Source organism: Phyllobates terribilis, unplaced genomic scaffold, assembly GCF_046119375.1.
Source record: "Phyllobates terribilis strain yellow unplaced genomic scaffold, ASM4611937v1 Scaffold_7__3_contigs__length_470593459, whole genome shotgun sequence".
In the NCBI taxonomy this organism is placed as follows: domain Eukaryota; kingdom Metazoa; phylum Chordata; class Amphibia; order Anura; family Dendrobatidae; genus Phyllobates; species Phyllobates terribilis.
In genome coordinates this window covers 320,379,882-320,407,018 of record NW_027362767.1, presented here as the reverse complement: position 1 = coordinate 320,407,018, position 27,137 = coordinate 320,379,882, and the positions used below count along the sequence as shown (strand labels likewise).

Sequence of the window (27,137 nt, the reverse complement as noted above, 5' to 3'; positions counted from 1 at the left end):
TTTTGCTTAGAGACGATTCTGCTGGAGCCTTAGCAAAACCTGACGAACATTCCTCCGGTGTGTGGGCAGATCCGGAGAGAAGACCAAGATATCGTCCAGGTACACCACTACGCAAGAATACAAGAGATCTCGGAAGATGTTGTTAACCACCTCCTGGAAGATGGCTGGAGCATTACAGAGACCAAAGGGCATCATGCGGTATTCATAGTGACCATCCCGGGTGTTGAATGCCGTCTTCCACTCGTCTCCCTGGCGGATCCGGACCAAATTGTATGCCCCACGAAGATCGAGCTTGGTGAAGATCCTCGCGCCTTTAAGGCGGTCGGACAGCTCCGAGATGAGAGGCAGGGGGTTCTTATTCTTGATGGTAATCTGGTTAAGGCCCCTGTAGTCGATACACGGCCGTAGTGAGCCGTCTTTCTTTTTAAGGAAGAAGAATCCTGCTCCAGCCAGGGAAGTAGATTTCTGAATGAATCCCCTATCAAGATTCTCCTCAATGTACTCAGACATGGCCCAGGTCTCAGCCAGCGACAAGGGGTAGATACGCCCGCGGGGAGGAGAAGCACCGGGTACCAGGTCGATTGGGCAGTCATACAGCCTATGAGGTGGTAGAGTCTCAGCTTCCTTCTTGTCGAAGATATCCGCATAGGACCAGTAGGGTGCCGGCAGACCAGGTAGATTAGCCGGAGAAGACGGAGGTCGAGCCGGACATACCGGATCCAGGCAGGTCTCATAGCAATCCTGCCCCCAACGAAGCACCTCAACAGATCGCCAATTCAGGATGGGTTCATGTCTCTGTAGCCAGGGTAGACCTAGCAATAGGGAGTGAGAGAGTCTGCATAGCACATTAAAGGAGATCCTCTCCGAGTGCAGCATTCCCACCTGAAGGGTTACTGGTTCTGTGACGAGCAAGATGGTCTCCGGAAGGAGTCTCCCATCCACGGAACTGACTGCCAATGGTTCGGCCAGACGTTTGGTAGGAATCTGATACCGCTCCACAAGGGCCTGAGAAATGAGATTCCCAGCGGCTCCGGAATCCAGGTGGGTGGTCTCAAAGAAGCGGGTCTCACCACTGGAAATAGAGACGGATAGAGTCAAGGACGGAGAGGATTTACTCTTGCCTAGGATGACCTCTCCGAGCGGTCCTAGACACTGGAGTTTCCCTTCTTCACCGGACAGGAACAGATCAGATGCTCCTTACTGCCACAGTAGAAGCAGCTCCCCTCGGCTTGACGCGTCTCTTGGCGAGACTTGACCATCTTGGTCTGGTCAATTTGCATGGGTTCGGGCGAACGTGCCTGGGGAATTGCTGGTTGGGAGGTAGGTTTCTGGAATACAGGAGTGAGATGAGGAAATCTTCTCTCCCGGGTAGTCTCCTTAACTCGTTCCAAGAAACGAATGTCAATCCGGGTAGCTAGTGACACCAAGTCGTCCAGGGTGGAAGGGATGTCACGACCGGCTAGCTCATCCTTGATCCATCCGGAAAGTCCCTCCCAGAAGGTGGACACCAGGGCCTCGTTGTTCCAGGCAAGCTCAGATGCAAGGGTACGGAACTGTATGGCATACTGGCCCACGGTGAGACTCCCTTGGCGGAGACAGAGAAGAGAGGAGGCAGTAGAAGTCTTTCGTCCGTGCTCATCGAAGACCTTCTGGAAGGCAGTGAGGAAAGCCGGAAGATCGAACACCAGGGGATTCCCTCTCTCCCATAGAGGGTTTAGCCATGCCAATGCTTCCCCGGTGAGGTGAGACATGATGAACGCCACCTTGGCCCGGTCGGAGGGAAAATGATGTGCCAGGAGTTCAAAGTGCAGCGTGCTCTGGTTTAGAAAACCCCGACATAAGACGGAGTCACCACCAAAACATGGAGGCGCAGAGAGCCGGGGACCAGGGCCGGATGCCATGACACTAGTAGGCTGAGGCGCCGCCGGAGCGCGTGCCGCTCGGCTCGAGACGGACACAGGTGGGATGGACAGCGTGCCCAAGCGGGAGTTGACAGACCGCAGGTAGGTCAGGATAGTTTCCTGTTGGGATCTCTGACGAGAAACCTCCTGGTACAGGTCAGAAAGTGAAGGAGCCTGGAAGCCACCGGGTTCCATGGCCCGTGCAAACTGTTACGGATCTGGGTGGTGGAACCTCTGTGCTGCGGTGCAAGGAGGGACCAGAGGAGTGTGACTAAGTATCTACTCGGCCTGACCAAGATCGCAAGGCGGCTCAGTCGACTCCGTGAACCAGGGAGGGACCGAGCAGAGGGACCAGGTGCCACTCTGGGACCGACCTTGTATGAGAGCAGGTGACTCCCACGGGTCAGAAGGCAGGAACTAACCGGTACAGCGGAAGAGCACAGCAGGCAGGCTGACGGGTGGTCCGGATAGACAGGCAGGCTGATTCGGCTGATAGCCAGACAGGTGCTCCGGGTAGGCAAGCTGGCGGGCACAACAGGTAACAGGCGGTACTTCCAGGTAAGCAGACAAGCGGGCACGGCAGGTAAAGGCAGGTGCTTCCAGGTAAGCAGGCAAGCGGGCATGGCAGGTAAGAGGCAGGTGCTTCCAGGTAAGCTGGCAGGCGGGCACGGCAGGTGACAGGCAGGTGCTTCCAGGTAAGCAGGCTGGCGGGCACGGCAGGTAACAGGCAGGTGCTTCCAGGTAAGCAGGCGGGCAGAGCCCATAGACAGACTGGCGGACTGGATTGTAGGCAGACTGTCGGGCTGGAAAGTAGTCAGACTGGCTGTGATGAAAGCCGGCCGGTGGGTGCAGCTCTCTGGCGCCCCCTTACCTCTCAGGTCAGTCAAGGTACTGCACCTAGAGAAAGTAGTGCCAGGAAGCTGCAACCAGCGCAGGGAACACGGTAGTGTGTTATCCCTTCAACGTCACTAAACCGTAACGTCACTACACAGCACAACTCGCTAGCGCCCTCTTAGCCTCAGGTCAGTCAAGGAACTGCACCTAGGATAAGCGGTCGCCAGGGAGACTGTCCTGTAACCTACTGGGTATCGGGGCCCTCTGTAGTGAGGGCGGTATATATATCTTCCTTGGCCGCGCCAGGAATATATATATCTGAACCTCCGACCGTCACTACCAGCCTTCCCCAATCCCCAGTTGGTATGCTGCCACCAGTCCCTATTTTAGATATACGCCCAGTCCGTGAATGGGCCTATATCGGGTCAGGAACCAACCCTGGGTAGCGTTTTTGGCTTGAGCCGAGCTCACACGGACGTGCGTTCGTTATGCAGAATAAAAGGCAGGCCCACAATTACTTGAGGTAATTGATTATAATAATACACTAGATACACGATATACAACTAAATATACACAGGTATAAGGTCAGGCTAAACTATACAACAATGGAATACAACACACAGAATCACCACAGCATATCAGTTACCGGTTTCTTGATTTTCTTGTGACGCAGGGAGAGGATTCTGCGGTCGCAGGCACGGTTCTTTGTTACAGGCTGAGGCCTACCACCGCATGGTCAAACTGCTCCTCCCCTTGGTGGCCTCAGCTGGTGCTCAGATGTTCAGCACACCACTCTTGGGTCAAAAACTGACTTGTCTCTTGTCTGTCCTGCTATCTTACCTGCCCCGTCCCGCCCACTGCTGGTGAGGTCAGCTGGCTCAGTCTCCACCCTCAGGTCTAACTTCGATCAGAAGCCCAAATTCTATGGAACCCAATAACTTCTTCTGGGATGGTCTCATGATACCCCCAGGGGTTCCCATGGATTCGGGCCGCCGTAACCGACCTTTTGATATCAATTATGATACCATACGGTCCTCAGGAATGGCTCCGCGCTATATCTTGGCTTCCAGAGCACGTACAAACGTCTACCGCGGAGGCTTGTGTGCGCAATGGCTCCGGGACGCCGTGATATTTTTTTATTGGCCCATCCCACGCAACATGCGTGTACTATTCATGTTTCTATATCTTATGCCTCCATGCTTGTGACAGACAAAGAAACTAGTCCTATGGGACAAATGGTCAGGTACAGATAGACGAAGCACCCCCCCCTGCTGGCTGTGTTTCCTCTCGAAGTCTTTGAAGCTCCTAGCATTCAAGTGTTAAGTAGGCTTCTTATCTTACAGGAGCCTGGATGGGGGGAAACTATCTAGTTGACGTTTTAACAGAAGGTCCCAAGGGTGGGGGCTGCTGAAGTGTGGCCATCCCTGGATATGATTTATCATTACCAAGATGGCGGCTACAGGTTCATCACACCTCCCCCTATACGAGGGCGCGAGGGGGTAGCACATTCCTGTGTTCCCCCGTGCGTCCTTCTGCACCCTCCCCTTGCTGGGATAACCCGTCAGCGTTACCGTGGTCACGGCCTCTTCTGTGGCGAATGGAGAAGTGGTACTGCTGGAGAGCGAGGCTCCAGCGTAGCAACCTGCCATTCGACCCAGAGACCGTGTGTAACCAGCTGAGGGGGTTGTGGTCCGTCTCCACGGTGAAATGGCTCCCGTACAAGTAGGGCTGCAGACGCTGCAGGGCCCATACAATTGCCAGGCATTCTTTTTCCACTGTGGAGTAAGCCACCTCCCGGGGCAGTAGCTTCCTGCTCAGGTACAAGACAGGATGTTCCTGGCCTGTCGTGTTGACCTGACTTAGCACAGCACCGAGGCCAAAGTCACTGGCGTCGGTCTGTACCACAAACGGCCGGTCGAAGTCGGCAGCTTGCAGTACAGGGGAGCTACTTAGGGCGGCCTTGAGTGCCCCGAAAGCTGTCTCGCAGGCGACTGTCCAGTCGACTGCGACGGGCAGCTTCTTCTTGGTGAGGTCCGTCAGGGGCTTGGCCAGGGTGCTATAGTGTGGGACGAACCTCCTATAGTACCCGGCGGTCCCCAAGAAGGACATCACCTGCTTTTTGGTCCTAGGAGTGGGCCAGGATGCGATGGCATCCACTTTCCCCGGTTCTGGCTTCAGAACCCCCCCGCCTACCCGGTGACCCAGGTAGAGGACCTCACTCATGCCCAGCTGGCACTTTTCCGGCTTGATGGTCAAGCCTGCCCGGTGGATCCGACCGAGCACCTGCCGCAGGTGCTCTAGGTGATCCTCCCAAGTGGGACTGAAGACTGCAATATCGTCCAAGTACGCAGCCGCGTACCCTTCAAGTCCCTCAAGCAGCGTATTGACCATCCGCTGAAAAGTGGCAGGGGCATTCTTCATGCCGAATGGCATCACTGTGGACTCGTACAGTCCAAAAGGGGTGATAAAGGCAGAGCGTTCCCTTGCCGCGGGGGTCAGAGGAATCTGCCAGTACCCCCGGCTCAGATCCATGATGGTCAGGTACTTAGCCCCGGCCATCCGATCAAGCAGGTCATCGATGCGTGGTATGGGGAACGCATCGGTGGCCGTTACAGCGTTGAGCCCCCGGTAGTCCACGCAGAACCGTGTAGTTCGGTCCTTCTTTGGTACGAGGACTACAGGCGAGGCCCACGCGCTGCTGGATGCCTGGATCACCCCCAGCTTCAGCATCTCGTCTATCTCTTGGCGCATGTTTCCCTGCACCTCGAAAGAGACCCGATATGCTGAACGCCGGATCGGCGGGTGATCGCCAGTGTCCACGTCGTGGACAGCCATCTCAGTCCTTCCGGGCAGGCTGCTGAACAGCCCCCGGAAGGGGTGCAGGGTGGTCCCCAGCTGGGACCGTTGGTCCTCCGTGAGCTGGTGGCCAACCCCCACATCCTCGATGGACCCACCCGCCTTGGCTTGGGTGAGCAGATCCAGGAGGGTTTCTACCTCTCCTTCCTCAGGAAGGTTGCACACTGGGTGGGCAGTCGCTTCCCGCTCATGATGAGCCTTCATCATGTTCACGTGGAAGGCCTTCCTCCTTCCACGGGCGTGATCCAGGGTGACCAGATAGGTGACGGCATTGAGTTTCTGGTGCACGAAGTAGGGACCTTCCCAGGCTGCCTGAAGCTTGTTCTGTGGTACGGGGACCAGTACCCACACCTTTTGACCCACCTGGTAGGTCCTCTCACAAGCATTCTGGTCGTACCACCGCTTCTGGTCGGCCTGGGCCTGGGCCATATTGTCCTGCACCAGCTTTGCCAAGGCCATCATCCTGTCCCGGTGGCGCACGACATACTCGATGACCGACACCTCGGGGGTGGCCAAATCCCCTTCCCATGCTTCCTTCACCAGAGCCAGGGGGCCCCGTACCCGTCGCCCGTACAGGAGCTCAAAGGGGGAGAACCCCGTTGAGGCCTGCGGAACCTCCCGGTAAGCAAATAGGAGGTGTGGGAGGTAACGCTCCCAGTCTCTCCCGTGGGAGTCGACCAACATCTTAAGCATCTGCTTTAAGGTGCCATTGAACCGCTCACACAGGCCATTAGTCTGTGGGTGATACGGGCTGGCCACCAGATGTTGCACCTGCATTTGCTTACAGAGGGACTCCATCAGCCGCGACATGAACTGGGTCCCTCGGTCGGTGAGCATTTCTTGGGGGAAACCCACTCTGGAGAAGATCTCCAGTAAGGCGGTAGCCACCTTGTCGGCCCGAATGGACGACAAAGCTACCGCTTCCGGGTACCGGGTGGCATAGTCCACTACCGTGAGTATGAAGCATTTCCCGGAGTGGCTGGGAGTGGACAGAGGTCCAATAAGATCCACAGCGACCCTCGAGAAAGGCTCTTCGATGATTGGCAGAGTTACCAGTGGGGCTTTGGGGCGCGGCCCCGCCTTCCCCACCCTCTGACAGGTGTCACACGAACGGCAGTAGGCACCCACCGCGGCTCCCATCCCAGGCCAGTAGAAATGCTGAGCTATCCTGGCCTTGGTTTTAGCGATCCCTAGGTGTCCGGCCATCGGAATCTCGTGTGCGATCCGCAACAATTCCGCCCTGAACGGATAGGGTACCACTAACTGTCGGTCCCTGGGCCACGCCTCCGGTGAACCCTGCTGGACCGTTACCCGGTACAGCCGTCCCTGGTCCCAGACCACACGCTCGCAGTCTGACTCCATGGGAGGCTGTGCCGCCTGTTCCTTGAGAGCTTTCAGGCTGTCGTCTGCTTCCAACGCAGCCTGAAATTCCTGACTTGATGTGGCCAGAATCGACGAAACTGCCACATCCTCCGTCAGCCCCTCCGGGCATGTCACCTGGCCGCTGTCTGACCCGGCAGACACTTGGTCAGAAGTGGGGAAGCCGTCGGACCTCTGCAAGGCTCCTTGGGCTCCGGCGCTCCCACTCCTGGTGACAGCGGCTATGACCGCTGTGACCGTGGGTAGTGCCTGCTTCCCCTCTGTTTCTGACCAAGCCGCCCGATCAGGCAGGCTTCCTAGGCCTTTGGACATCTCGGATGTGGGGAACTCCTGCCCTGGGGTCTTACCTGGCGGCTCCTCTCTTGGGACACCCCCACCTCCCATGGCCTGTTCCTCCCCCTGCAGTGGGCCTATACTCAGCAGCCTGGATACCCCTGGGAGCCCTACACTGCCGGTAGCTGCCCCCCTCTCCATCCCTGAGCTTCCCTCTACAGAATCCTGCCCGCCCCCTCCCTCACCGGAGGACAAGAGGTCACGGCACGCCGGCTGAGCACCTCTGCGGGCATCCCCACACTCCCCACCTGCTTTCACTAACCCTGTTTGTGTTGTGTCTGTGCAGGTGTTACCCTCAGGTTTCACTCCCTCCTCCTCAGCAGGACACACACTACATACAACATGGTTGGCATTAGCAGCAGACAAATCAATACACTCTTGGGGGGCCGAACTTGGGGGTTCAGAGGGTACATACTGCGATACTAGACGCCCCAAGTCGGTCCCTAATAAAACATTTGCGGGAATATTTGGCGTTACTCCCACCTCCCGCATCCCCCTTCCGGCACCCCAGTCCAAATACACCATGGCAACGGGAAGTGCCGGCTCCACGCCTCCAACCCCGGAGACGGAAAGAGTCTTTCCTGGTACCAAGTCCTGGGGGGACACCACCTCAGGCCGTACCAGTGTTCGTTCAGCGCCAGTGTCCCGCAGTCCCATGACCGCAGAACGGCCTATGGTGACGGGTTGGATGTTGTCCAGGGACCTACCACCACCCCCTCCCACACACAAAACATTGGGCGCTCTCTGGGACTGGGATGGGGTCTTTTGGCGCTGGGGACACTCAGCCCTAAAGTGTCCTGGTTTGTTGCATAGATGACAACGTCTTACGTCTGGTCCTTGCCTGGAGAGGGCAACAGGGGGATACACCCCTTGTGTTCTAGGGGCCGGGGAAACAGGGGCATGACTGGGCTTACCCCCTCTCCAGGTGCTGCTGGCAGACTTCTTCAGCTCAGGCGCCCTGTTATTGGCATACTCGTCTGCCAGGGCGGCTGTAGCAGAAGCCCCTGTTGGTTTTCGGTCACGGAGGAACTGTCGGAGGTCCTCTGGGCAGTTCCACAAGAACTGCTCCGTGACGAACAGTTCCTGGACCTCCTGGCGGGTAGTAAGCGCTAGACCCGAGGTCCAGTGCTCTGCGGCTCTCAACAGCGCCCGCATATGATCGGTCCAGGTGTCCTTGGGGCCACGCAGCAGGCTCCGGAACTTCTGGCGGTACGACTCGGGAGTGAGGTTGTACTGCCGGATCAGGGCCCGCTTGATGCAGTCGTAGTTCTGTACCTCCCCGGCAGGTAAGTCCCCCAAGGCATCCAGGGACTTACCCCTCAAACGGGGGGTCAGGTATCTGGCCCACTGATCCCGGGCCAGATGGTGCTGAAGACAGGTCCGTTCAAATGCCACCAGAAAGGAGTCCAGGTCCCCATCCTTCTCCAGTAGAGGGAAGTCCTCAGCTCGGACTTTGGACGACTTGGTCTCCTGATGGGTTGGTTGCTCTAGCGGAAGCCCCCGCTGGGCCAGGTCCAGTTGGTGCTGGCGCTCCGCAGCTCGCTCTGCACGCTCCGCAGCCTCCCGGCGCTCTGCAGCTTCACGCTCCGCAGCCTCCCGGCGCTCTGCAGCTTCGCGCTCCTCCTCCGCTGCCTTCTCTGATGCTGCCAGGAGGGTTTTGTAGACGGCATCGCCATGAGACTGGAGACTTGCCATAGCCGCTTGTAAAAGGGCTTGTGATCTGGACAGGCTGGGCTGGGTAGGTGGTGGGCAGCCCACTGCGGGACCGTATACTGGGGACTGGCTCCCTGAGGTGCCCGGGCTGGACTCCTCCTCGCCATGAGTAACAATGTCCTCCCCTCCTGCCACACGGACCGTAGCATTAGCCTCCTGCAGGGTCTTGCTCCTGGTGCCGTCTGCCATCTTGGTAACCGACACCGCTGCAACCCTGAGTTTGCACACACCTTGTTATACTTTTAGCCTGACCGTCTAATGTTGGGCTGACCTTAAGACTCCAGCAGTGGAAGTTACCACTGGCAGTCTTTAGTGCCTGGGAGTAGGGGTCCCACAACACTATTATTCTGCAATCCCACCGCTCTGCCACCAATGTGATGAAAGCCGGCCGGTGGGTGCAGCTCTCTGGCGCCCCCTTACCTCTCAGGTCAGTCAAGGTACTGCACCTAGAGAAAGTAGTGCCAGGAAGCTGCAACCAGCGCAGGGAACACGGTAGTGTGTTATCCCTTCAACGTCACTAAACCGTAACGTCACTACACAGCACAACTCGCTAGCGCCCTCTTAGCCTCAGGTCAGTCAAGGAACTGCACCTAGGATAAGCGGTCGCCAGGGAGACTGTCCTGTAACCTACTGGGTATCGGGGCCCTCTGTAGTGAGGGCGGTATATATATCTTCCTTGGCCGCGCCAGGAATATATATATCTGAACCTCCGACCGTCACTACCAGCCTTCCCCAATCCCCAGTTGGTATGCTGCCACCAGTCCCTATTTTAGATATACGCCCAGTCCGTGAATGGGCCTATATCGGGTCAGGAACCAACCCTGGGTAGCGTTTTTGGCTTGAGCCGAGCTCACACGGACGTGCGTTCGTTATGCAGAATAAAAGGCAGGCCCACAATTACTTGAGGTAATTGATTATAATAATACACTAGATACACGATATACAACTAAATATACACAGGTATAAGGTCAGGCTAAACTATACAACAATGGAATACAACACACAGAATCACCACAGCATATCAGTTACCGGTTTCTTGATTTTCTTGTGACGCAGGGAGAGGATTCTGCGGTCGCAGGCACGGTTCTTTGTTACAGGCTGAGGCCTACCACCGCATGGTCAAACTGCTCCTCCCCTTGGTGGCCTCAGCTGGTGCTCAGATGTTCAGCACACCACTCTTGGGTCAAAAACTGACTTGTCTCTTGTCTGTCCTGCTATCTTACCTGCCCCGTCCCGCCCACTGCTGGTGAGGTCAGCTGGCTCAGTCTCCACCCTCAGGTCTAACTTCGATCAGAAGCCCAAATTCTATGGAACCCAATAACTTCTTCTGGGATGGTCTCATGATACCCCCAGGGGTTCCCATGGATTCGGGCCGCCGTAACCGACCTTTTGATATCAATTATGATACCATACGGTCCTCAGGAATGGCTCCGCGCTATATCTTGGCTTCCAGAGCACGTACAAACGTCTACCGCGGAGGCTTGTGTGCGCAATGGCTCCGGGACGCCGTGATATTTTTTTATTGGCCCATCCCACGCAACATGCGTGTACTATTCATGTTTCTATATCTTATGCCTCCATGCTTGTGACAGACAAAGAAACTAGTCCTATGGGACAAATGGTCAGGTACAGATAGACGAAGCACCCCCCCCTGCTGGCTGTGTTTCCTCTCGAAGTCTTTGAAGCTCCTAGCATTCAAGTGTTAAGTAGGCTTCTTATCTTACAGGAGCCTGGATGGGGGGAAACTATCTAGTTGACGTTTTAACAGAAGGTCCCAAGGGTGGGGGCTGCTGAAGTGTGGCCATCCCTGGATATGATTTATCATTACCAAGATGGCGGCTACAGGTTCATCACACTGGCGGACTGGACTGAAGAACAGACTGGAGGACAGGACTGACTTGCAAAGGACCTGAGGGCTGAAGCAAAGTAAGTATAGCAGAGCAACAACCTTGCACGGGCACCTCCATATTGGAGGAGGTGCCTTTTATAGAGAAAGTCCTCCAGCCATTGGTCGGGGACTTTTTAGGACGGCGCGCCCGGCCCCTTTAAGAGGGAGGGAGCACGCACGCTTGCGCCCTAAGCACAGTGCCAGGGAAGATGCGTGCACCAGCAGCAGCAGCAGGGAGGCCTGAAGACGCCGGAGCAGGACGGCAGCGGTAGGGGGGGCGGCGTCTCTGCCTAGCAGGGGGCAGAGATGCCCATGCTACACTGTAGAGCTATGGGCAAGGGCAGACATGCTATTGCTGCTACCTGTGCAGCCACACAGGGGCCAAAGAGATTAGGGGCTGCACTTCTACCTTCAAAGCAGCAAACATCTATCAATGACACATTATTGGACTGCGCAGGGCCCATACACTGTTCTAGCAGAGGTGCCCTCTTCTGTCTATGTGCACTCTTATCTATGGAATCCATTTAAAGAAAAATAGTGGGATGCAAGGTTTCAAAGAAAAAAGACTAAAGACTATTTAGTGCCACTTAGTGGAAGCAGTTTTCTTCTAAGTCAAATATCCAAATAAGCCTGGCAACATGACTATGGTATTTTTTAAAGTGACTTTTCTTTTTTGTCTTGTGGTATTAGTTGCAATTTTTAGCAACTAATTCATCAAAATGAGGTTGCGATTCATGAATTTGGCCCAAAGTCAAAAATAGTCTTTCTTCCTGTCTTAAACTGTTTTTGCAACTCTTTGTGCTAAACGTCGCACCTTGGCATAAAACAGATGCAAAATCTGCGCCAAAATTTGGGCATGTTCAAAAATACACCAGGGAGGGACTAGAGTGAAGATGCGCCAAATTTTGCGACGTTTTAAAAATTTGCAACTGCTGAATCAAACTAAAACATCTAGAATTGCTAGAGTCGACCCACAAAGTGGAAAAACAAACAAACAGGGGAGGGCATATAAAATAGACTTCAAAAAAGGAGTACATAAAATAATGAATTGGGTACAGATAAAAAAAAGGCACTTAACACGCAAAACTAAACAAATAACAGGTGCAGAGGCAATGATGAATTGGGTCCATTCAGACAGGCTGAGAACTAGCGTGCTCGTTCCCTATTATCGGTCCATGTAAACACGGCGATGATTACCCAGCGAACTAGCAAAACAATAGTTCGCTGGGTGATTGTATTGTTTATGCCGGTATGGAAATCATTGCTATCGGAAGCTCATCACCCCTTGTAAACAAGAGATGTGCTACCAACAATGTGAGTCTGTATGGAGATAGACCAATTACATTGATGATTTTTCTGTTCCCACCAGTACTCATCAGCCTGTGTAAACAGGCCAACAAATGGGACCTCAGTGAGCCAGTCTAAAAACACCTTTTAAATTAGCCAGATACCATTTGATGTTTATATGCAAATAAGGTGCTTAGAGGACTGTGAGCGGGACTGCACAGTCTAGAGCGGCCCTCCCTCCCACAGTTGGCCAGAGGAAAGATGGCCCAGATCACGTGGCCCCACTCACAGTGCTCAAAGAACCTTATTTCAATATAAACATATAGAATGTTTTCTTCTATTGGATGCTTAAACTAGAGGCATGACTCCACTTCATGAACCTGCTGTGCTTACCGTATTTTGATATGGATTTGATACAGATATCAGAACTATCAGACAGTTCCGTAATAAAGCATGTATACTGTGCACCAAAACTCTTTCTCTAGGTTTAATAAGTAAACCAGCACAAATGTCAATAATCTAAGTAATAGTCTTACAACTTCCTGTATATAAACTTAGTTACTGGCACATGTTGACGTCTTGGGGCCCAATTTAACTACCTTTTAATTGTCTGCAAAGAACCTTAGCCCTTAAAACTGCTGATCTGAAGTTTACTGGTATCACTGAGTGTAATATGTGGTGGTGTATCGATATGTGTCAATAACAATCTGACCCACAAGTGGCCAAAATAGAAATGTGGCAAATGATCCACAGCACCGGATATTAGATTGTTAGGCAGGACATTTTTTAGGAAGGGGTATAAGGCCATTTTATGTTACCCTAGAGTTCTTGTATACTTTGTGTTTTTGGAACTGTTCATGATGTAAGCTCCAAACATATTTTGCAAAAGTGATCTCAAACTGCAATTTATATTTTAGAACTATAGAATATCTACATTTATATTTATCACTGAAAATAAATTGTGTTATATAAATTGGTAAATTTCTACCTTTGTATCATATTTTAGGAGAAAGCTATGTTTGTTCATCTGACAACTTCTTCAAGAAACTGGAATATACAAAGAATGTCAACCCCAACTGGTCAGTAAATGTGAAGACTTCTGCTGCTCAAAAGAGCCCACAGTCACTGGGTACCTGCAACAATGCTCAGTCCAAGGAGAGTAAGGACTTTGTCCGTCCCAAGTTGGTAACCATAATTCGAAGTGGAGTAAAGCCTCGTAAGGCTGTACGTGTACTTCTCAACAAGAAGACAGCCCATTCCTTTGAACAAGTCCTCACCGATATCACTGATGCCATTAAACTGGAGACTGGAGTGGTCAAGAAGCTGTACACCTTGGATGGAAAACAGGTAGGGGGAGATTTGGCCATGTATTGACATACTTTTGGATTACTTTTTAGTTTATAGAAAATACTATAGCCAACTGTCTTTCTTTTAAAGTACGGCAGCCATGATGAACGTTACCTGTACACAAACAGTATATCACCAGTACCTCACTTATAGTTCAACTACAAGAAAAAATTGCTTAACATTGATCTCCAGTTCCATATAGTTCTGACTATGATGTACAAATTTTGAGCGTTGTGTTGACTGCTTTCTTCCATTCATGTCATTTAGCCAACATGTCATGTCATATTATGGAAAGGCATCCATTGGGATGATGATTACTATAGTTACAGAACTTACACCATGTTATTGGACATGGTTATATGTAAGGTCAGTCTCCCAATGCATAGATCAATTGACCACTATGGAAGCGACACTTGCCAAATAAGTGTCCTTTTGTCATGTGCCATGCTCGTAAATATTGGTGTAGCTTTTCTTTTTAACTCTTTAGGAAAGCAGAACACCAACAGACCCTTTTATCATATCGGAATAGGACCTTTAGGGACTTTTACTTATATTGGAACTTTAATTGTTTTTCTTGTATATCAAAAAACAAAAGCTTGCTGCACTTTCCAACATAGCTGGCCACTGAAAAAAATGTATAACAAGAAAAATAATTAGTTTCCTCATGAGGGTATGGATGATATATGCCACTGTATGTTATATCAAAACAGTGGATAGGTCTTGTCCATGTAAGTAAGCTCGGTGGATGGACCAATCCTTTTCAACTCTTCAGCTGTCTCCAACACTCCCTCCCATGCTCAATCCATATTTCACGTCCACTGGCTGCGCCCCCTCTCATGCTTTCAGTTACATTGTAGGTTTGGGTAAATCTTCGCTCTGAAATAAGAGACCCAATGATGAAACATCCAGGATGTGGCACAGTGCTATAATGGCAGGTGGACTCTGGCTTCAGACTCTCAGGCAGAGTCTTCACATCTCAACTGAGATCACTATGAACCTTGTAACAACTGAAGTCATTTTCTGCCTCATTTTTGGTTGCTCTTTAGGAAGGCAAAGAAGAATGGAAGTGATAATTACTTCAATTTTAAGTATAAACAAAACTATTTATATTGTTTAGATTGCTTCGCCACCTAAAGAAGTTCAATTACTTATTTTTTAGGTAGTTCCCAATATCAATGTTTACGGAAGACATGATCAAACCAACTATCATGTAGAATTTACCCCAACATGTGTATAAATTATGGATAAAATCAAATATACAATTACTCAACTTAGAACATCTAGATCATATCCTGGGGATTTTTGAATTTACCCAACAGGTTTTCATTGAATTTATTAGACTTTTACAGAAATGAAGAATTTGGAATGGGAAGCAACTTGTGCTATATTGTGGTATTTCTCATACAAGGACTATTATGCTTGTAACAAACCAGTATATAATCTTTACTTAATACTACTATGATATAAAAATAACTAGGACAAGGATCAGACAATTACTTTGGCTGCAACAGAGGTAATAGTAGCTTACTTCAAGTAATGTTATGAGTTATATATATTCTGGCAGATATATTGTAATAGGAGAGCAGACAAGGAGGTTTTGTGTAATGTTTTTTACCGAGGTCACCAGTGTAACCTCATAAATCAGGGTAAACTTACTCTCATTTCATCTTTATATCCTCATGCACCAGCAGGTCCTAATAAAGTGTAGTCAGCCATTACAATAAAGATTTAGTGTAAGCGGCTTTCAGAACAAAAGGTACAGATCCCCTAATATACATTCGTAGGAGGAATCCAGAGCACATATTAATTAGAACATTCAAACTACATTTGGATTTTCTATCCCAGCCATTGACAGAACTGTACTTTTCTAAAAAATACCACATTTGCCTCTCCTGCTAAGACAATTATGAATTGCGCTTTTGGAATCTCTGTGTTCTCTTGAGCCTAAGAATGAATGTAAAGCATCTTGAAAGCATTAAAAGACTATTACTAAACCAGACAATGTAGAAAAAGATTTTTAAATGCAGATCATTTTTTTGTGTGGAGCTACATGGGGTTATACTGTACGTACTGTAGTTCCTATAAGCAGAAAGAGATGTAGTTCTTCTGCCAGCAGAAAACCTTAAACTTCAAAGGAAGTATCATCGAGCACGTATGGGTGTCGGTACAAGTCTAAGAACATCCCTTAAACCCAGAGTTCTGGCATAAGTATGGTAGTAGTTTATGAGCAATCAAGCAATAAGGATATCAGCCCAGACATGAACAAGTACACCTTAAAGTGAACCTGACAACTGACACATGCTGCTCGAGTCACAGGCAGCATGTATCAGATCGTGGCTGCTAAACTATCCATGTATGTTTGACTCTGAAACTCCGCGGCATTTCAGAGAAAAACATACTTTAAAAGCCCCTGTGGACCAAGCCGCACAGAAGACTAGTCAGACAGGCAGGTCCCAGTGGCTTTTCCTCGGCCACTGCCAGTGATTGACAGGTCTTTCCCTATACATGCATGAAGGGAGAGACCTGTCACTCCAGGGGAGCATATGGGGAGAAGCCGCTAAAGACCCACTTATTCGACTGGTCTAATGTGTGGCACAGTAGATTTTAAATTTTGTTTGAAACATACCTGGCTGAAGTTATGCAGCCAATGTCTTATACAGGCTGCCTGTAGATGACGCAGCACGTATCAGCTGTTGGTTTCCCATTAAGGACCTTGCTGCAACAGCACAGCTGCTTCCGCTGTCCCTAGGAGTTGTCCAGGTTCTGCATTTTTTTTTGTAAAGACGTGGAAAAAATGTAAAATATACTTAAAAAAAATACTCAAAATGGCGGAGTGCTTGGAAAAAATAAGAAAAGCAAATGATTTTGCAATTTACTTCTTATTAAAAATCCTCTTCTTTTCTGTTCTTCAAAATTGAGGAATATTTAGTTTTCTTGTGTACTGCTCAATGCTTGGGTTAACAGCTACCTCTGCAGTCTAACTAGGCAAGAAGCGCTCGCTTGCAAGTTCTTTGTTATAGAGCTTGCAACCACTGCTCTAAAGCTCATTGCAAGTGTACCTCTGAAAAGCAACAGATGAGAACAACCCATTGATGTTGATTAACTAAAGAGTCATTCCCATCTTAACAAGTTATTACTTATCCACATAATAGGTGATGTCTTTCTGATCCCTAAGGGCCTCACTGCTGTGACCTCCACAGTTCCAAAGAAAAGGAATCTGAAATGTCCTATTGTAATGGAGAGGTCTATCCATTGTTTATGGACTGCAGGAGATAGCCAAACGTCATACCTGGCTATCTCTGTCAGTTCCATAGACAATTAATGGAACACCCAGACTGCTTCAATCCAATAGGCCATTTCATTGTTGGAATTAGTAGGGGGTCCAGGGATGGATAGGTGATAGCTTGCTAAGATTGGTATAACGTGTAAACATATTCATTGACAGGTGGTGTGCAGGTAGAATAGAAAGAAATGCAGATTTATGTAGAGTTGGCCTTTGGGATGAGAAACATATACATTGTATTCTTTCATACTTCACACCAGCTCTGTATGTAATTTAAGGCCTTAAAGATGAAAGAATAATGACATGGATCCTATCCTCACCTTTCCTAAACCCTATTGAGAACTTCTGGGCCCTTATTAAACAGGAGATTTACGGTGAGAGAAAACAGTCAATTCTCTGAACAGTGTCTGGGAGGCTGTGGTTGGTGTTGCCCAAAAAGTTAATCGTCAACAGATTAAGAAACTGACAGACACCAAGGATGGAAGGCTGATGACTTTTATGGAAAAGAAGGACAAGCTATATTGGTCTCTGATATATTTTTTTCAATTGTCAGAAATATATTTTTGTATATTTTGAGTTCTTTTGGTTATTATTCTCACTGTAACAGATGAAAATAAACAATTGAAAGGGAAAATTTACATTTTTCATTTAGTTGCCTAATATTGTACAGAGATAGATATTCTCCTAAAAAAGACATAACCTAACTTTTACTTTCTTAAATATTACATTTTATTAATCTTTTGGATTAACTGACAGCACTGTAGCTATTCAATAAGAAAATGAATCATAAAAAATACAAAATGTCTAATAATTGTGCACACAGTGTACAAGGATAGTGAAACGTAGGCTACATAAAAATAGCTTACATAGAGCAAAGTTGGCAGGAAACTGGGATTACAGGTGAATTGGAGAAGGAATGGGCTGTATAATGCAACTGAGATGCAAAATCATGGGAAATAATTTTTAAAGCCACCTCCACCCATCCCATACACGTTAGATAGCTGTCGGTCAATTGGTGATACAACCAATCGTTTGGCCGGCAGCTATCTCTCCTAGCTCCTCCATACATTGGAGCTCTCGCTCTGCCAAGTGTTTCTTCATTCTCTATGAAGGAGCTTCTGCCAGACATCTCTGGTGGCGGCTTAACTATAAGAGAACAAAATCTCTCCCAACAATCATCTGTCTGGGGCCACCTTACATATTAGAATGTCATCTGAACCTGTCGATATCAGCGGATTCGGCCTATCTTTGTCTAATGTGTATAAGGGCCTGTAGAGCAACAGAAGACATGTCCTATCAAATGTATTAGTGCAGAGAAGAATGAAGTGGCGCTGATCAGGCACTTTAACCTTCTTTATGGTTCTCACATTAGGGATGGGAGCTGCAATGAGGCAATAATACTAAGGCTGGCCACAAACATTAGATTTCTGTCAGCCAAACTATGTTTCAGATGATCGTTTGGCTAATAGCCATCAGCCGATTCTCCCATACACAGAACCGCTTGCTTGGCTGAGCACTCCTGTATTCTCTATGAGAAAGCCGCCAACAGACATGTCAGTTGGCAGTTTATGTCAAGAAGCACAATGTGACCAGCAGTCTGAAATCGTACATGCCTGATCGACATCTCTCCGACTATCAGTTGGCCAGCACCCCCATACACATTAGACCATCGGTCGACAGTAGTGTAATGTGTATGGAGGCGTTTAGCCAAATACTAAGAGTTCACTGGTGGAATAGTTTGCTGTGTTGGCTGTTGCTGCAAATTTTGTTGTCCAAAATGGGTAATCACAAATGTTTTTAATATTTTATCAAAAAGGAATTTTTGCTCTTTTTCACTCTTCCTAGAACATAAAATGTACACTGAAGTTCTGGGATGAAAGCCAATGCAAATACTCATTCCTTATTTAATGTGTTGATTCACATTTGTTGAAACGACTTGCATACTCTGTCTCCTCCAGAAGGAAGAAAATCCCTTTTACATAAGAAAAATATATAGTACATTTTTTATAAATTCCTAACATTTTGCAGTTTTTCACACAAGATCCTGAGTCTTACATTAGGCTGATGATTCTTGTTCTGTAGAAACCAGTTCTTAGCCGTCAGCTCATTATTATCACAGATAGATTACAGGTATGCTATTATGAAGTTGAAGGCAGATAACATCGGATCACATAATGGATGATAGGTGATGATGACAAGTCACCTTCTTTCCCTCCGCCCTCCTCATGTCATACTGTAGCATATCCATGCTTTCTTGCGACGTACTAGAAAGCAAATCTCCACATTGTCCCAATAATAATTTAAATCAAGTATATTTTAATATATAGTTTTAATAAGAAAAAAAAATAAGATGACAAATTCTCTTTTTAGGTTAGATTAAGTGTATAGCCTTTTATTGTCAATGTTGATAAAATATTAAGTAATGGTTACGGAATCTTTTCTCTCTCTAATGCCAGTCTTACACGCCAGTGAAACGAGGACTGTGCTCAGATCGCAGTTTTCGAGCCAACTACCGTGTCTTCTGACCCAAATTAACTGTCTTATATTTGTCTCTGAGGCAAGTACCCCAGGCCGGGAAACCTGGGTATTGCGATCTGTGCATGGTCCTTTTTTGCGGATCTATGAAACTGGCCTAAATCCTAACCTAAGAAATTACTAGGACACCTCTAAGTATTGGAGTCTCTGACAGCTGAGAAAATAGAGAATACTGACATATAGGGCCTGAGCGTTGAAATCCGTGAAGTCATTTGAAAAGATTAATATAACGAGCCTTTCTAAAATAGCTGAATAGACGAAACGCCAAGAATAATCTTTATATTAAGCCTTCTTGCCATATCTGAAACTTTATCAAGTGCTGCAGACTCTCGGATTACAATGTAAATTAGACACAGACAGACATTAATTAGTTCCTTGCCCGAAATACTTATATAAAACAGATCGTAGGCTCACCAAACCTTCAAACCTATTTAAAAGGTAAATTTTTATTTTAAATGAACTCATATTTTTATTTAGCATATAAAGGGATTGTCTGCTTCGTACAGGCCCCATCAGCTGTTATTGAATTGAAAACCGCTGTGTCAGTGTTTTTATAAATGATGCATTAGAAAACACCCACAGAAATCAATGGATATTCATTGTTTTCAATAAGAGTCCCCAGGGCCCAAAGCTGCAGAGACAGGCTGAGGCCAGACAAGCACATTAATTCTAATAGCACTCAACTGCTCATCTGTAGGTGCTCGAGGAAGGAAGATTAACTCTGCAGCATACAAAGTGCACGGGATCCCACCGCCAACGGGTAGAAATGCAACCTACGTCTGAAAATGTAACGTAAGGCAATGCTTTGGGGGCAGAATTGTTCAATAATATGGCATTTAATACAGCGTGGCATTTTTATTTCTGCATAGACTTCCACACCTATGTCAAGCAGTGAGGTTCCTTGACCATCATTTTAGCAAATTATGTGGATTCCTGCCAAAACATCCATGAGAAAATAGACTAAAGCGATGTTACATGTTATTAAATCATACCTAACGTGAGACATCCATTCATTCTTAACCTAAGTACCAGTAGCAGACGTCCAGCCCCTATCAGTCATTTAAGGATTTGTGGATATGCCCTAAATGTCTGAAATGGGTCCTTTTAAAGAAATCTGTTAGTAAGATCAACATAATCGCATAAATGACCCTGCAGGTCTTTGAAATGTAAGTTCATCGACACCTTTATGTCTTCTATCTGTTGCTGCATTACCAAGAAATTTGCATTTTAACTTATATGTAAATAAAGTGTTAGGTGCTCTCAGTGAGCCAGAGCACCTAACAAGCCATTGCCCTTGCTTTCCCACCAAGAACCAGCTTCTTTAGCTTAGTTGATATCTCACTGATTGTGTCACATAAGGGACCATGCAAAGAAATCAGACAGTGGTCCATCAGACAGGCTAAACAGGTTCTTGCTACAACTTTGGGAGGCATGGATATATCATTGGTGCAACCTGTGCAGCCCAAGAAGTAAGGAACCCCATTTCTACCTCCAAAGCAGGTGGAATTGATGAGCTATTGAGCTGCAAAGGGCCCATATATTGTTCTTGCACAGGGGCCTCTTCTGTCTGGGTCCACCAGTCAATATGTCTTTGAACTTACTTTACCATATATATAACACTCGCCCTTAAATTATATGTGAATTAGTAATTTACTTGTTTTTAAGCTGGCAGATAGTAGGATATGGGATGTTTCTGTCTGTGTATAATGGAGGTAACTCGCCCCCTGGGCCGTGGGGCACTCGGGACTGGACTTCAGGGCAATGCTGGGAGTAATAGTGGCGACCCGGTCCCGTGGCTCAGGGTGGTCAGACCAGTGGCAGTCTTTTATATGTTTTAGGTAATGTCCGACTACGCCACCCGTGGATTGCGGTGAATAAGAACCGCCGCTGCTGAGCCGACCTCTGAGGCTGATGTTGTGAGGGCAGCAGAGTGTAGTATAACTCCCCATGGGAAGAGTTTAGCCTCAGGGCAATGTAGAGCGATGACGGTGGTTGTGGTGCGGGGCATCCCAGTACTAGTAGTGCTGTACACGGTGAGAAAGCACAGAGACAAGGTGTTGCAGTTCAGGTTCTTTACTCACAGTTCTCATCCAGGTCACTTGTGCACAGGTAGGACCGCCTGAGCCGTGCTGCTTCCACCAGGCAGGGGGCTCGATCAACCCCCAGGCAATTCTGGAGTGTGGCACAGGATTCCCTTCTATCCTTTCATCAGCCGTGCCCCACCAGTGACACTACTTCTGTCCAGCTGCCTCGGGTCTTCTCCTGGGAGGGCTAGGTGCCCACTTCCCTGACCCTATGTGGTGTGCCTTCCTAGTAGGTGTAGTGAGGGGTCGCACCAGTAAATGATCACGACCACCGGTTCTTGGCTAAGGATTAGTCACCTCCACCAACTTGGGATCCGGTACCCTGTTCTGCCAACTCGTCACCCGCAATCTCCTGGGTCCTTAGGGTTCCTTCTGCCTTCGTGTCTCTGGGCCTCTCCTGGTGTTCTGTTCCTTCTTACTTTCCTTTCTGTTCTCTTTTCTTCTCTCAGGCCCCGGCCTCTACTCTAGGCCTGGCCCTGGAGCAGAGCTCCTGCAGAGCCTCTGCCCCCTGTCACCTCTCCTAACAGACTGCACTTCTTCTCTCAATAACAACAACAACAACAACCCTGATCTAAGATGGTGCCCACCTTTTATACCTCCCTCTCTGTGTATGAGCCCAGGTGACCTGCAACCAATGGGGTCCTTCCTATGCCCAGAAACCAGCCCCTATCGGCTCCCACATCACTAGGTTCCCCCCCTCCCCACTCCAGGCAGGGAACAAGGTCACTCGTGCCTGCATTTATATTAACGGGAGCACCATCGAGCTATCCCCCCCCCTGAATGAGGAGTGAAATGTGTGCAGCTACCTGAGCCCTGGTCCACACTCCATCCTTACCCGGAAGTGGAATATCACACCTCTGGCAGACGTGCAATACCCCTGTAGCGGCCGAACCCTCGGGGCGCAACAGAGGTATCTATGGAAATTGATGCAGTGCGGGAAGACAAGTTCTGTACAATGTCTACGGTTTCCATTATTTCCAGCTTTGGCATTGGTTGTATGGCCATGTGCTTAATATAGGTCAATAATAATGGGTTACTTAACTCACATATTGATCCAGACACGAAAAAGCACAGGTTATGGGGTCAACAGTGTTATTTACAGGGTTCTCATAGACACTTATTACTAAATTAGATACCATTATATAGTGAACACATAGCACAACATAGAAGCTCCTAATTACAGCCTTGTACCAGACGGTTCATCTGTCTCCACTTATATATATTTTACTATGCTAAATGACTACTTCATGGACTTTAGTGTAGTGCCCACGATGTAGCCATGGTGTGGTCTGTGTGTGAAGTCACCCTTTAACATTTCTATTTTTACAATTAGAATTAAATTATCGGAACATTAAAATTATAAGCACTTCGACCTCCACAATCCCATTTCACAAGTTTATTCACAAACACCCATACCACCCAGTATATGGAGCATATACTGTATTTATTATTTCATTTATATCTAACTTACATATGTAGAATTTCCTAACATGGCATTTCCTAAATTTCCCACCACAATATAGCAAGATACGAACTTGACATATTCAATAGCTTGTGCTGTGTTAAAAGGAATATGTCATCAGAACATGAACCCATTTTTTAAATCAGTTTTTTTGTGAAACATATTATCCTTTTCAATTTTTGATAGTGTTTTTTTTTTATTTTCCACATGGCCATCTCAACATAAAAAAAATTAAAATTTTCATATTGTCTACTTGGACCAATACTAGACTCACACTGCCTGTTCTATACAGACACTTTTCAACAGTCTCGTTATCATTACAGGCAGGTTTAAAATGAGAGGTGACACCTCTTATACAGTTATTACACAGATCCACCAATCACAATAGGTGATGTCACTGTTCACCCCTCTCCTCCCTTCACAATGATGCCTAGATAAGAGCACGTCTAGAAAGTATTCCTATAGCAGTCAATGAGTCAACTTGTCTATTACTTTCTATGTCCACATAGCTGCTGTAACGTACAGTACAGACCAAAAGTTTGGACACACCTTCTCATTTAAAGATTTTTCTGTATTTTCATGACTATGAAAATTGTACATTCACACTGAAGGCATCAAAACTATGAATTAACACATGTGGAATTATATACTTAACAAAAAAGTGTGAAGCAACTGAAAATATGTCTTATATTCTAGGTTCTTCAAAGTAGCCACCTTTTGCTTTGATGACTGCTTTGCACACTCTTGGCATTCTCTTGATGAGCTTCAAGAGGTAGTCACCAGAAATGGTTTTCACTTCACAGGTGTGCCCTGTCAGGTTTAATAAGTGGGATTTCTTGCCTTATAAATGGGGTTGGGACCATCAGTTGTGTTGTGCAGAAGTCTGGTGGATACACAGCTGATAGTCCTACTGAATAGACTGTTAGAATTTGTATTATGGCAAGAAAAAAAGCAGTTAAGTAAAGAAAAACGAGTGGCCATCATTACTTTAAGAAATGAAGGTCAGTCAGTCTGAAAAATTGGGCAAACTTTGAAAGTTTCCCCAAGTGCAGTTGCAAAAACCATCAAGCGCTACAAAGAAACTGGCTCACATGAGGACCGCCCCAGGAAAGGAAGACCAAGAGTCAGCTCTGCTTCTGAGGATAAGTTTATCCGAGTCACCAGCCTCAGAAATCGCATGTTAACAGCAGCTCAGATTAGAGACCAGGTCAATGCCACACAGAGTTCTAGCAGCAGACACATCTCTACAACAACTGTTAAGAGGAGACTTTGTGCAGCAGGCCTTCATGGTAAAATAGCTGCTAGGAAACCACTGCTAAGGACAGACAACAAGCAGAAGAGACTTGTTTGGGCTAAAGAACACAATGAATGGACATTAGACCAGTGGAAATCTGTGCTTTGGTCTAATGAGTCCAAATTTGAGATCTTTGGTTCCAACCACTGTGTCTTTGTGTGACGCAGAAAAGGTGAACGGATTGACTCTACATGCCTGGTTCCCACCGTGAAGCATGGAGGAGGAGGTGTGATGGTGTGGGGGTGCTTTGCTGGTGACACTGTTGGGGATTTATTCAAAATTGAAGGCATACTGAACCAGCATGGCTACCACAGCATCTTGCAGCAGCATGCTATTCCATCCGGTTTGCATTTAGTTGGACCATCATTCATTTTTCAACAGGACAATGACCCCAAACACACCTCCAGGCTGTGTAAGGGCTATTTTACCAAGAAGGAGAGTGATGGGGTGCTACCTCAGATGACCTGGCCTCCACAGTCACTAGACCTGAACCCAATCGAGATGGTTTGGGGTGAGCTGGACCGCAGAGTGAAGGCAAAAGGGCCAACAAGTGCTAAGCATCTCTGGGAACTCCTTCAAGATTTTTGGAAGACCATTTCCGATGACTACCTCTTGAAGCTCATCAAGAGAATGCCAAGAGTGTGCAAAGCAGTCATCAATGCAAAAGGTGGCTACTTTGAAGAACCTAGAATATAAGACATATTTTCAGCTGTTTCACACTTTTTTGTTAATTCATGTGTTAATTCATAGTTTTGATGCCTTCAGTGTGAATGAACAATTTTCAAAGTCATGAAAATACAGAAAAATCTGTTAATGAGAAGGTGTGTCCAAACTTTTGTTCTGTACTGTATATCTCTAACAGAAGCTTATGTAAGATAGCTGCCGTCATAATCATCTACAGCAAATAGAATAAAACACGTACAATCAGAAAATAAATCAAAATTGAAAAAAAAATGTAACAGTTTTAATTATTAAAAAAATGGTTTAGAGGTCACTTTCCCTTGTGTCCAGTTACAGCTTTTTGCATTAAGATATTTTTCTGTAACAAGATATAGTTAAAGTGTTATGTTTTTAAGGTTTTAAAAAATGCTACATTTTTAGGCTGTAATTGCACAAGGTAAAAACTGCATCTAAGACGTTCAGCAAAATTGTAAAGAAATGTGTGAGATTTGTGTTTTTGCTGCAAATGAGAAAACCGGAAAGTATAGTGACTGTAAACTCACTCAGAAATCAAGGAACCAGGGCACCAGACTTGCACCTTTTGTTAACTTTATAAGTACAGAAAAATCGCAACGTTTCCATCGTGCAGGGCCTTTATCAAGCCATAAAAGAGATAGGCATTCCTCTCTTTTTTATGGCTTAATAAAGGCCTTGTGCGGCCGAAACGTTGTGATTTTTCTGTACTAATAAATTTACCAAAAGGAGGAAGTCTGGTGCCCTGGTTCCTGGATTTCTTAGTATTGCTACAACCTTGTGGAGGATTACACCAAGTGTGCACGAATAACAGAGTGGTGCACGGGACTCATCTATTGACTGTAAACTCACTGTTAGGCGACATCCACGAGACCATATTTTAGGTCCGAGTGCTGTCCATTACAAATACTGACCTCACACGGACAGCGCTAGGACCATGGTTATTAAATTGGGCTGTTCAGATAAGTTATTTCACATCCTTTTCCATACTTTGGATGAGACTCGCCCTATCGAGTCTGCAAGTATGCAAAAAAATATCGGATCCTCCCATACAGATCATCCGGATGGCATCCAAATTTTATATACATTCCAATCTTAACATAGGAAACTTTATTTAGTCTTGTACATTTTATTCACTGCTGATGTATAAACACGGATGAAAAATCATCAGTTTTTTATGAATGAAAATCAGATGATTTTTTTTTTATATGTTTGTTTAAACTTAGCCTTAGCCTGATTTAATCAATTGCAAATTTTTGGTGCAAATGTGCAAAAGGAATTCAGTCGAAGACAGGCAGACAGGTCCATATGCACTGGTTTTATGAAGAAGTGGAGACTTTTGGGATTAAATTAGTTGCAAATCAGTGTAACTTTTCACTCCACTTACAGTGGTGCAAAAAGCGTCATTATTGTTGAATATGGATCCGAGGTTTCGATGTACTCGGCACATGGATTGATTCTGCTGTAATGACATGTATGTGTAAATAACCCTCCATACATCCACAGTCCCAGGGGCTGAATGATGGAAGCTGACGATCTGTTTTATTGTAATGTTCTTATCTATTGCAATGCAGTAAATGTATGACACGGCGTGTGGATTCTTCATTCTGGATGCTTCTGTCACTATGCAATGCATATAAGGTAGGGCTGGCTGCAGTCACACCTTCCCCTCCTTACATGTGCATGTATTACTGGAGTCTGGCTCCTCGTCTGGCAGCTGCAAATTCAGGTTGCTAAGAAACCGCCTCAGCAACACAAAGGCCTCTCAGCTGGATGGGTCTTATCTGTCATCCTCCAAACAGCTGGGTAGCATTTTATTTCATTCTTTTCAATTCTGCACTTAGCCGACGCATTGTATGTCAATTTACTATTAGTTGCATACTTGGGGGTCACATAATGATAATGACACTTTTGCAGAAGTGGTAATATATTGTACTATTTCAGTTGTGAATATTTTTGGACTAAATGCAGACACCAAGCGATGAACCTATTCAAACTCTCTTCTACCCTGTTGCCAAAAAAGTCACTTCTTGGTAAGTTGCTAAAATGTGCAAAATTAACATTTCATTTTTTTTACTAGTTAACTTTGAGAAATTGAGACCCCCAGTGATCTGCTGTTATTGCAAGAGAAAGCTGCGGCTGGTACATGTTTTCCTTGTAGAAGAAAAGTATTGTATTATATGCTGGCCAAATAGTTGGCAGCCTATGTAATAATTGGACAGGCTAGGCCTGCCACTGGTACAGATA

The 27,137-nt window shown here is 47.0% G+C and overlaps 1 protein-coding gene across 3 annotated transcripts in view; it reads left to right on the top strand.

The window, feature by feature from the left end:
• The window catches only part of DCX (doublecortin), a 186,198-nt gene that overhangs the window by 56,340 nt on the left and 102,721 nt on the right, over positions 1 to 27,137 (top strand). For all 3 annotated transcript variants that reach the window (XM_073641135.1, XM_073641137.1, XM_073641136.1), the window contains exon 3: positions 13,199 to 13,539. In XM_073641135.1, the coding sequence (XP_073497236.1) occupies positions 13,199 to 13,539 (341 nt within the window). The remainder of the gene's footprint in view (positions 1 to 13,198; positions 13,540 to 27,137) is intronic.